The 12,710-nt window shown below is 36.3% G+C and overlaps 1 protein-coding gene across 1 annotated transcript; it reads left to right on the plus strand.

The window, feature by feature from the left end:
* kcnk17 (potassium channel, subfamily K, member 17) lies at positions 1-3,685 on the plus strand. Its single transcript, XM_051133287.1, has 5 exons — positions 1-269; positions 721-835; positions 939-1,105; positions 1,280-1,448; positions 2,423-3,685. Exons 1-5 carry the CDS (start codon positions 36-38, stop codon positions 2,635-2,637), a joined length of 900 nt encoding a protein of 299 aa, XP_050989244.1. The 5' UTR covers positions 1-35; the 3' UTR covers positions 2,638-3,685.
* Positions 3,686-12,710: the final 9,025 nt, after the last annotated feature.

Raw genomic sequence — 12,710 nt, forward strand, 5'->3', positions numbered from 1 at the left:
TCGGCAGACAGGTGAGCCAGGCGACCAAAGGAACCATGCTCCCAGTGTTTTCGGGAAAGTTATGCCAGTTTCTCAGCGTAACTCGGTTCCCTTCTATCCTATTCCTTGGAGTTATTTATGTAGCCTATGTCCTTGTTGGAGGGCTGATCTTCTGGAAACTAGAAGGATGGTATGTGTTGCAACAGATTGATCTCCTGAAGGAGAAAAGAATGAAACTACTTGAGAAGTACCCATGTGTGGGTCAGAATGGGCTCCGAGAACTAGCAGAGGTATGATACGAGAGTAAATTTTGCTATTTATTTAGTTATTTATTTAACATTTTCAGTGCAAAAACCTGAATTCAAATTCAGGAATTTTCATTCACTCAAAATTGTTACTGCTTGTGGTCAAAATGTCTTTGAAATTAAAAATTGAGCAGAAAATAAGAAAAATAAGACTATTGTATTTCCTTTATTGAAAACTTGGAAATCTCTTCTACATAGAATTCTCTTTGTTAGTCTATTGTTCAGCTTATTTACATATTTTAGCTCTTTTTGTACAATGAAATAAACTTTTTGTTAAAAAAAAAAAAAGAATGTTTTCTGTTTGTAAAAAAAATACAAATAAAATAATAATAATTGCATAATCACACTCTCAGTTAGGTTTTTATTATTATTATTATTATTGTCATTTCATGTATTACAAAAAAGTACTCGTTGCTTATCATTACTTTTTTTAAAGATGATAAAAGCCGCTTCCCTGAGTGGCTTGAGTCCAGACAGCAATGACACCGCAGATGGCTTCTGGAAATTTACCAGCTCATCTGTGTTTGCGGCAACTGTGGTCACAACTATTGGTGAGGAATGGGGCATGTAACACATTGAATTTGACAACCCAGCTTGTTGTGTGGGATCTGTTCTGTTGGGTAAAGTTAATTTAAAGTTTTCATCTTTTTACAGGCTATGGGAATATAATTCCACTGACAACGGCTGGTCAAATTTTCTGTGTGTTGTTTGCTCTTTTTGGCATTCCTTTGAATGTAGTGATCTTAAATAGAGTTGGAAAATACATGTTGGCCATTGAGAGGAATTTTTGCAATTTTCTGGAGAAAAAAATTGATAGAGGGGTGAGATTTTATTTTATTGTTTATTTATTTATTTTTTACCAGTCAGCAATAAAGATGTTGTGGGTTTTAAGAAGGAATGAATGAATAAATAAATGTTTGTGATAAGCAATAAAAATAAAAATTAACATGCTTGAACTTTACGTGCAAACACACTGTATCCTTTCCTTCCCACAGAAATGTGTACGAATATCCATTCACAGTATATCCTTTGTGAGTTCAGCGTTCCTGTACTTTGTGGTTCCTATGCTGCTTTTTAAAGAATATGAGGGATGGAGTTATGCTGAAGCTATTTATTACTGTTTCATAACACTCAGCACTATTGGATTTGGAGATTATGTTGCAGGTAGGAGACAAAAATTAACAAACTATTTATTTATACTTCAGCTTTTATTCTTCAATATTACCTTAAAGCAAGTAAATTATGTGTGTGTTCACACCATTGTTATTCGATATGGACTATATAGGTTTTTTGTTTATTTGTTTGTTTGTTTTTTTGTTAATTACATAAAGCCACGTTTTACTGTTATTTACATATTTACATTTTGCGATTTTTCGTGTATCCCTGCTTGTAGTCAGGAAGTGACATCACAGCTTGGGTTGTGTATCATTCAAAATGAAATTTTCCTGAATTTGAATTTTGAAATGAGGTAGCAAATAAGATGCAGAATTGTAATTCAAATTTAAAATGTATTTAAGCCAATAGAAAGAAATTCATATAACTGTTGTATGCATACCATTTAATAATATATTTAATATTAAATGTAATAGGTAAACCATTTTCACTAGATATGGTGAAACAGAAATTGGTTAAGAAAAAATATACAATAAATAGGCATATGGCTACACATTATTTTGATAGTTCACTTTAGACACTCTACTAACTATAAGTTACTTTGCAACTACATGTCAACTAATTCTCATTAACTTGCAACTACATGTCTAATAACTAGGTTTAGGGTTAGAGTAAGTTGACATATACTTGAAAAGTTTAGAAGAGTGTTAGAAGATATTAAGCAGACAGTCTACTAATACTCTAATGATTAGTTGACATGCAGTTGCAAAGTTACTTACTGTTAGTAGAATGTCTAAAGTGGACTATCAAAATAAAAAAGAAAGTGTTACCAGGCATATTGAGTCAAATTTGCTGTAGTCATGATTTGTTTTCCTGCAAAACTTGAGTTGGATCAATTCCTCTGTTGTAACTGTGTTGCATTACTATGAACTGAAATTAATCATCTTGACATTACAATTCAGATTTCAAATTGTATCATCCCAATCCTGATAACAGTATCTTTACATCATTGTTTTTCCTGCCAGATCACAACCCAGAGATAAACTACCCAGAGTGGTACAGTTGTCTGATGGCAGTCTGGATATTCTTTGGTCTGGCTTGGCTTGCTCTTCTGATCAATCACTCCATTGATTTACTGGAGAGTCTGAATGCTTACATGAGAGGAAGGCAGAATGCAGAAACACAAGTGGAGGAGTCCAAAGAACAGCCAGAAAAAGGACTGAAAGGGGAAGAAACATGAAACATGAAAAATGAAATTAACAGTGGTATGAAAAACAGAAGGGTGTCTGGTGTGAATAATACTGTATCTACTCAACATAAAACAATATATGGTTAATTATTAAGTTAAATACTCAATGTTTAAAGTATCCTTTAAACTCATAGTAAAACTGATAGAATTCAAATCATAGTTTCTCTTAAAAACTGAAATGTTTTGATTACCAAACAAACTTTATGGTTAAAACAGTAATGATATTTGAGCATCACTTGTCTGTTTGACAATATTTGGGTTGAAAATTTCGCTCAGTTTACTTCAAATTAACCGCTGTCACACCACAAACCAACTGTAAACTAAATTAGAGGCCTGTAAAACTTACAGTGAGTTTATGTATTATATAACACCATCATTACACACATTAGTAATATTACATATGTGATGCAATCTAGAAAAACCCAACACAATGTGAAATGTTATCTTTACCTTTTTCATAAGGTGATACCATATGAAAGGTGGGTTCAAGCCCTTTCCAAAACTATTTTTATTTTGTCCATAGCTTGAATATAACCAAAGTTGTGGCTATCTTAAATTGGCTGATAACCATCACTTTCAGGAATGGACGGCTTTCACTTTCACTTCACGGGGTTTATCGAAAGCTGTCTGTCAATTCAGGAGCGCTATACTGAATCATTAAACATACAGACTAAGGTCTGTTTTCCATTGTTTATCATGGGCATAGACTCTGAACTTTTGATCATCCCGTGTATGTTTAGACAGCACCAATAGTGTACCTAGTAGTTTACATTTAGAAAAGCGAACACAGTGCAACTGTTAGTGCACTGTGCATAAAACAGACTCATCAGACTCCTCCTCTTTAGTAACTTCATCATCCGATCCTTTATCTCTGGATGTGAAATAGTCCATTATAACATTGTTTAGGGCACTGACATCACCAAGATTGAGCAGATTTAGATGAGTAAGATCGTTTAAGTGAGCAGCTACAGTACTTCAGACTGCGTTGTTGCGCTCCGCCATATCACGATAAAAAAAAAAAAAAAAAAAAAAAAAAAAACGTTGCATGCCGTAGTTTACTCAGGACTGGCGCGGAATGTGCATTGATACGCATTTATTAAATATGTTACATGGTTTACTTTGATGAGTTAACTGTTTTTTGTGGTGTTAAGAGAAAGCACCTCTGCAGCACGTTCTTAACATAATGGAAAGACGGTCATCTCTGCTTTCTGCAATAAATCGCTATTTTTCTGCACAAAACAAGTGAATTTTGCCAAGATATTTTCAGAGATGATAGACAAGATATTATAGAACAATAATTTAATGAAAACCTAATTTTGACAAAAAAATCGCATTCAACCTATGTCTCAGCATAACATCCGACAGGTTTTCCCAGATCTCATCACATATTTTCCAGAATTCTCTCATAATCAATATATTTCAGTGATATCAAACTGGAACACCAGTTAATAATCATTTTGATGGTATCTTTGTTAGAGTGTGAGTTATACAATGACTCTGAGGGGGGGTCTACCTTTTTAAAGAATAAAAAGATATAGATATAGATAATTTTGGTTTTGTGGTATGTTAAGGTTTAAACAAATGCCACAATAGTTTTTGCTGCCCCGACATAGTCATACATTAACTCTCAAAAACACTTAAGTTTTGGTACTTAATACACCTGTGATATGCAAATCTAACATAAACTGATAGATATTGACAATATGTTACATGATTGTACCACATGATATATATTCTGATTCCTGAAAGAAAACAATCAAGCAGCCTATTGTTATGGTTTTCCCCTAAATGCTAACATGACATCTGTGTGCAAGACTCTATTTAGTGCCAACTGACAATACACACTCTAACCAAGTTCTGTTCATACATCCTGTGTCTACAGCAACTACAAGTGTGTATTGAGCAACGCACTGAAAAAAATTTCTACTGTGTAACAGACAAGGATATATTACCGATCCCAGGAGTTCCAAGTTTGTAGGGTGAATTCAGGTAAATTGGGCCATTTAGGCTTGATTGTACTGTATATTGTCATATACAATAAATGATCTTGAATTAAAGAAACACTCTTTCTTCAAATGATAAAATAAGTTCTGCTAATGCAGTTTAACACTGATGATTGTGGCCAGAACTCCCTCTTCCACAAAAGTAGTAAGTCCTTTGACATTATGATTTTATGAATTTCTACATTGTTGGGCTGTTCAATTAATGTAAACAAATATTATTGTGACAGAATCTATTTCATTTGATATGGCAGGTAACATGCTAAGAATAACCTTTTATTGTAATATGTATATATGTTACTTTGGCTTTTAATTAATTAAATACATTGACAATGGATGATTATTTTATAACTGGCATGTACAACTGACTGTATAAAAACACCAATGAGCCTGCAGTCATGAATTTACAGTTAGAGATGATGACTTGGTCTACTGCAGACAGTGTTGGGGGGGAGGAAATGTAGACAGACTAAAAAAGACTTAAAATATGATTACATTTAAAGTTTAGTTGCTCCACTTATTCAGTTTTTTGTTGTTGTTGTTGTAAATGTGTTGTAGTCACATTTTTTACTATATTTAATTTATAATATAAATATGTAATGTAATGCATTTAATTTAATATAATTGCCTACATTCCCTGCACTCTTAAAATGATTGTAATTTTAATGGTAAAAGACTGTTAAAAATACTATGGTAAAAAAAACTGTTAATTGGTTAACCGCATGTTCTCTTTACTATATAAAGTAGGGGGGGAAATATATATCTAATCGGACATTTTATGTAATTGTACAGTAAAAGTAAAATACAGTACAATTTTTTTTTTTTTTTTTTTTTTTTTTTTTTTTTTAATTCATGTGGTTTCTATTTACCACCTGTGGTATTATGGTGGTTGTCAGTATTATTATTATTATTTATAGTGTGGGGACTAAACACTATGCTCCACCATTTGAACTGTTAGAAACACTGTTGTTGTTAGAAAGAATAGGAGCCAGTGGAGCTGGAGACCACCGGAAGGATTGGAATAGCCAAGGCTGAGTCATGGGTTTGATGGGCCGAGGTGGAGCCGAAGGGTCCACTGCCAGAAGCATAAACTCTTAAGATCATGGTGCTCTGGCTGACCAGGAAACCATGGTTGCACTAGAGGAGCTGACGTGAGCCAACAGATCTGGAGGATGAGGATTCATGTAGGATGATGATGATCAAGTGAGTCAAGTGAATCAGTCAAGATAGGCGGAACCAGCAGAGGAGTAATGGTTTTAGTTTACTACAGTGACAGGGGACCTTTACATTAAGACCTTCTTTCTTTCTTTCTTTCTTTCTTTCTTTCTTTCTTTCTTTCAATTTGTCACCACAGTGACACACTGCAAACTAAACTACCCATTGAGCATGCACCACAAGGGGGCACAATGAGGCTATGTACTATTAAAAATTCCTCTAAGGTCATCAAAAGATAAATGCTAACTTTCACTTTTTTATTGCATATTGCTTCTCTTTTGAACAAATGAGATGCACAGTGTTGCACCAAAAAATAAAAATAAATAAATAAATAAATACATTTTGTCCATGTGTCACTATTATAATATGTTGTATTTTTGTTTGATTGTTTGTTGGTTGGTTGGTTTTGAAAATGGAAAATAACTTAAGATCAAATTACATATAATGTTTTTATTATTATTATTATTATTACTATTACTCTTATTAATAATAATCATTTAATACTATTCTATAACTTATTCTAAATATTTATTTTAATTTAAATATATTTTTTAAATTTATAATTACAATTTGAACTTAGTATATGACTACTTTAAACAGGCTTCCAGTTGGAATGGGTCAAAAGCAAGTGTTAAGCTTCAAAGATTGATTGCTGTGTACCATGCAAGTCAATAGCTCAAGCTATGTCAGCTCTGTGGCTGGAAGATTTCGTTCATGCAAACTGACTGACTAGGATTTCCATTTACAGTCACACAGTGGCAGGCAAGTGTGCAGAGGAATTTTCCACTAAAAACTATTACTGTGGCACAAAAATATCATAAGTCATAATTTTAATTAAATTTAATTGAAACAGTAAATTTAATGTAATTTCACAGTACTATTTAATTTTTTGTGAATATATGAAACTTCTCGGTTACATATGTAACCCTCGTTCCCTAAAGGAGGGAACAGAGATGTTACGTTGACTGACGTCAGGGGTCTCACTTGGGAGCCCCAATCACCTCTGAGCTTTAGAAGAAAAGGCCAATGAGAATTGGCGAGTGGAATTTGCATGCCAAGCCACTCCCCGTACATACGGGTATATAAGATGGCGGCGTGCATCCACTCATTCAGGTTTGTGCTGAAGAGTCGAGACGCATCCCGGCATTCAGCACAGTTCAAGGTTGTGGCATAAGGGACATAACGTCTCTGTTCCCTCCTTCAGTGAACAAGGGTTACATATGTATGTGCTAGCCAGTTTTTGCCCACGGGCCACCCGTTGCCGACCACTGCTGTAGGAATTTGCTCTTTTAGCTGGCATGCCCAAGGGAGGACCACAGCACTTACCTGTGCTATAGCAGTGCGATCTCTCCGCTGAATGCACAAAAGAAGTTACACAACTATAATCTATTTAATCTAAACAGATTATTAACAGAGTTCAGCTCCAACCCTGACCAAACACACCTGAACCAGCTAATTAGGATCTGAAGGAGCACTTGATAATTACAGACAGGTGTGTTTGATTAGGGTTGGAACTAAACTAATCTCCAGCAACAGGGTTGGGCACCCCTGATCTAAACTCTGCAGGGCTGTGGCCCTCCAGGAACTGAGTTTGCCATATTGTGCCGCAACGCCCACCACACACCACCTTATTTGTGGAGAGGAGACAGAGTGATGAAGCCAATCAGAATATGAGGATGATGAGGAGGCCATGATGGTCAGAGGCCTATGTGCAAATTTGGCCAGGATGCCTGGGTTACACTCCTACTCTTTTTCTAAGGACATCTTGGGATTTTTAATGACCAGAGAATCAGGACCTGGGTTTAATGTCTCATCTGAAGGACGGTGCTCTTTGACAGTATAGTGTCCCCGTCACTACACTGGGGGATTAGGACCCACACAGACCATAGAGTGAGCACCCCTGCTGGCCTGACTAAAACCTCCTACAGCAGCAACCTAGTTTTCCCAGGAGGTCTCCCATCCAGGTACACTGTAAAAAATAAAAAACACAATTTGTTGAGTCAGCTTAAAATAATTTGTTACCCTGCGGCCTTAAAATTTTAAGTTCAGTCAACTAAAGTAAGTTTAGTCAACTTGAAATGTTAAGTTGGACTAAGTAACAACTTAGATATTTGTGTTTGTTAAACTTAACAGATGGAAAAGTAACCCAGCTGCCTTAAAATTTTAAGTTGATTCAACTCAAATATCTAAGTTGTCACTTAGTATAATTTAACATTTCAAGTTGAATAAACTTTTTTGAGTTGACTGAACTTAAAATTTTAAGGCAGCCAGGTTACAAATTATTTTAAGTTGACTCAACAAAATATTTTTTACAGTGTACTGACCAGACTCAAGCCTAGCTTTAGTGGGCAACCAGTCTTGTGCTGCAAGGGTGATATGGCTGCTGATTAATTAATGGATTCATGTTTTTAATGTGTGTTTAATGTGTGATCTTTTTTTTTTTTTTTTCCCTTCGTCTTTGTGAGCTTTTTACTGCAACCACCAATGACAGAAAAACGTACTAATTATGTACTAAAACATACTGCTGGTGGGAGAAGCCGGGGACCAGAGGTAGGAACCAGAAGAAGGCAATGGTAGAAAGGGGATCCCACTGAATGAGGGATCCCACTGAAACTAAAAGGATGGAGGACTATGGTGGAGCTGAAGAACCAGAGGGCCAAGGCGGAGCTGGAGGATTGAAGAACCTTGAGGTGATGTACTTGAGCGAGCTCTTATCACATTATAGTCCTTCACATCTGTTGCGTTCTTAAAACTCAATTTGATAATACCTAGACTATCAAAATCAACTGCGGGCAGCAGATCCTTTTTCTTATTTAGTGCCCAAACTCTGAAACAATCTACCTAACATTGTTCGGGAGGCAGATACACTCTGTCAGTCCCCATCTCAAGTCCCCAAGACCCATCTCTTAACCTGGCTTACACATAACACACTAACACATTTCTATATTTTTTTAAATCCGTTAAAAGATTGTTGGGCTGCATTAATTAGGTCAACCGGAACTGGGAACACTTCACATAACACCCGGTGTACCTGTTACATTATAAGAAGAATGGCATCTACGTTAATATTAGCCTGTTTTGTTCTTATTCTGAGGTCACTGTAGCCACCCAGATCCAGTCTGTATCCAAATCAGATGGTTACTACAGCCACCCGGATCCACGTTTTTTTTCTCCATTTCTCTCACTGATGGAGTTTTGGTTCCTTGTCGCTGTTGCCTCCGGCTTGCTTAGTTGAGGACACTTAATTTCCAGCGATATCATCAACTTAATCACACAGATACTATTTGAACTGAACTGAGCTGGATAATGACATCACTGAATTCAATGATGAACTGCCTTTAACTGAGTTGTCATTTTGCATTATTGACACACTATTTTCCTATTTAATACTGTAAAGCTGCTTTGACACAATCTGTATTGTTAAAAGTGCTATATAAATAAAGGTGACTTGACTTGACTTGACTTGACAACAATGGTGGAACTGGTGAAGAAGGAACAATGACTCACCAGCAGAAGAACCACGGAGTCAGTTATCAAGGAGTGGAGAAGGAAGGGCTGTATGGGCTGTAGGTTTGTGCACAGGCTCAGGGTCTGTTGTGAGCATGTGTGGAAGCTCTTCTACAAATTGGCCCTCAGTTACCATCAGCAAACAGTAGTGAATTTTATGGTTCATTTAGTCCAGCCTTAATAAAAAAAAAAAAAAAAAAAAAAAAAGAAAGAAAAAATAGGACACTGTCGTCAAGATGCACTATGCTAGCCAGTTGTAGAAATTTACTAAAGCCCTTTTTGTACGGTAATTGTATCTCATATGGACATATGTAAAAAATATTTTTACACAGCACCTCAGTGCTAAAACTCATGGACTAGGATGGCGATTTATTCACAGTGGAGAAGCAAACTACGAATCCTGGAACATGCTGCTCACATGGTCAGTCACATCGTTGTCTGCTGTGAATAAAATGTCATGCTTGGAATAATGAGAATAAAACGTAGTTTTTATAGTGCTATAGTTTAAATGGTTTTGCATTGGTCTTGCATTTTATTTCTCAAAATGATGTATGTCATTAGGCATATTAGCAGTAGCATTTACAATCTGTGTTTATACAGCTGGAGCAACACAGTCTAAAGCATGTTATCACTTTCAGGACACGCTGACAGTAACAGACATGAGAACAGGTTAAATTACAGGTTTAATAGAAAGCATCACATTTGTACACATTTTAGCCGGCTTAGTCATATTTAGCGGCATAATCTCAGTGTGCACATTGTTTTTCTAAGGTCAGTGTTTTAGTTAGCTGTGATGTGAGACGGTTGATTTCAGCTGCATGCAGTGCAGAAGCACGTGCTTTATTGCTCCTAGTCCATAGTCATAGGCCACTAGTTTTAAGCATGTCGATGTGGTAGCCCAGGCACACATAGCCCATAGGTAACCAGCATTAAGCCAGCGTGGTAGCACAGGTTCACATAGATAGTAATACATGTGGTTCACATGGCTATTCGGAGTAGCAGCAGTACAAATGTTATGCAGATAGATCTGCTTGTTGGGGGGTGTTTTATTATATTCTGTCTGTTTCATTCTCTCATGTGTGGATTTGTGCATGTCCACTGATGCAGCAGTTTATTCAGCAGCAAGCATATAGTTTGTATTGTCATTCTGTGGGGTCATATATGTTATATGTGTAGCAGCAGTATTTCTTACATGCTCACAGCAGCATGTTGTGGATGTATTGGCAGTAGCAAGTCTCTGTGCTTGCTCTTTTGCTGCAGCAGTGTAGCAGATCTATTCCACCAAGACCAAACACATTAACATTGTCATGTGCATTACCATGCCAATCCCTCCGAGAATTGTCATGACAGACATGTTCTTGTATACTTTCCAGCATTTCAGTAATAAGTATGCATGCAAATTACACCAGAAGTGCAAAAGTTGCTGTACGGTATTTGGCAGTATTTAATTTGTATGCGGGTGGTGGGAGAAAACGGATGCCAATAAAATCAATAACTAACCTCTGTAAATTCTGAAGATAGCTTACATCCCCTTAAGAGACAATTAGAAAGTCTGAATTGGGCTTTAGGGGAAAAAATGAAAGATTGTCCTGAGTAAGAAGAATTAAATGAACAACAGTTAGATCCATCTGTAAAGTTCAGTCCTTCAGTTGCTGGAAAGTTGTTGTTATTACACACACTGTAATAAATTCCGGGAAAAATTTTAATGGATTGACAGCCCTAGTTATTATAGTTATGAAATTGGACATTGTCTCTGAGGTGAGAAAATACAGAGTTTCAGTCTCACCAGCTTTTTTTTTTTTTTTTTTTTTTTTTATCTCTCCTGGTTAAACATTATAAAGTGGTAAGATTAGTTACACGGTAGTAATGCAAGTGTGCTGCATGGATGGAAGCAAATGCCCAGTGTTGGATTTGTGCAGCAACTGGGAACTCTACTGGGATCGGGGGATTTAAAGTTTAGTGGTTCAGTGGGCAGCACTGTTGCCTCACAGCAAGAAGGTGCTTGGTTTGAATTCTCTGGCAGGGTTTGTGCTGGTTTCGCCCACAACCTAAATTAGATGAATTAGAGACACTGCATTGCCTGGAGGTGTGTGTTAACCCTTTTATGAACTTCAGGGTGTTTCCCTGACTTTGGCCTAAAATGTGTGGTAGACTCCAGCACCCCTGAAACACTTACTTTCTTTTCCCATGTTATCTTAACATTTAGTAAGTGTACATTTGCAATTTGGAACCAAGTCTTTGTGTGTGTGTGTGTACTTGTTTTTGCTACATTGTGGGGACCAAATGTCCCCACAAGGATAGTAAAACCTGAAATTTAAAAAAAATTAAGTTAACAAAATTATTAAAAATAGTAAATGATGTTTATCTGAAAATGTAACAATGCAAACGTGTTTTCTGTAAGGGGTAGGTTTAGGGTTAGTGTTGGGTTAGGGGATAGACAATATCATTTAGTCAGTATAAAAACTATAGAAGTCTATGGAAAGTCCCCACAATTCACAAAAACGAACGTGTGTGTGTGTGTGTGTTTCTTTCTTTCTTTCTTTTAGCCATGTCAGGGACTTATGTCTTTGCTTTGCTTTCCCCTTTACCATTTAAGGGGGGCATAAGTGTGTGATGTGTGCTTGAGAACATGAGAAATGTGTGTAAATAAAAGATAAACATGTATAGCCTGCTACTGATACTGTAAAAACAAACACACTGTGATAACTCTTCTTTGAGGGTTAGCAAAAAGGCTTTACAACATGGTTGTAAGTCAATCTCATGGAACACATCTCTCAGTGATGCTTTAGGCATGCAAAATGAGCCATTCATTTATAATAGACCAAGCTTCTTACAGACCTGATAGTCCAAGTACAACATTTAATGATTTTTTTTTTTTTTTTTTTTAAGAATTTTACAGCACTTTATAAAATTATAGGTGTTTCACAGCAGTTGACCACCTAGAGACATCAGAGTGCCACCATGAATAACAGCTAAATAATTAAGCCATTTAAAGCATTCTGCAGCACCCATTTCTCCAAATAAATGCTGGTTGGAAAAAAAGAATAAGTGAGCAGAATACAGAGAGTGTGTTAAACTTGTTGCTGGTAATTTATGTCATATGTCCTCAGCCCAGCGTGTGTGTGCGTGCGCACACGTGTGTGTGCGTGCGCACACCTGTGTGTGCGTTTCCTAATCAAATTAAGTCAAATGACTTGCTGTTCTTTCTCATATTCCCTCTTTTTCACTCAACTGCCATTTCCTGGTCATGACCTGGGAACAGTAATTAATAATTTAAAAGAATTCCACATAAAAACACATTGTTAGAGACACTCTAGATGACAACTCAGCATTCCTTAGGCA

Source organism: Labeo rohita, chromosome 17 (genome assembly GCF_022985175.1).
Source record: "Labeo rohita strain BAU-BD-2019 chromosome 17, IGBB_LRoh.1.0, whole genome shotgun sequence".
NCBI lineage: Eukaryota > Metazoa > Chordata > Actinopteri > Cypriniformes > Cyprinidae > Labeo > Labeo rohita.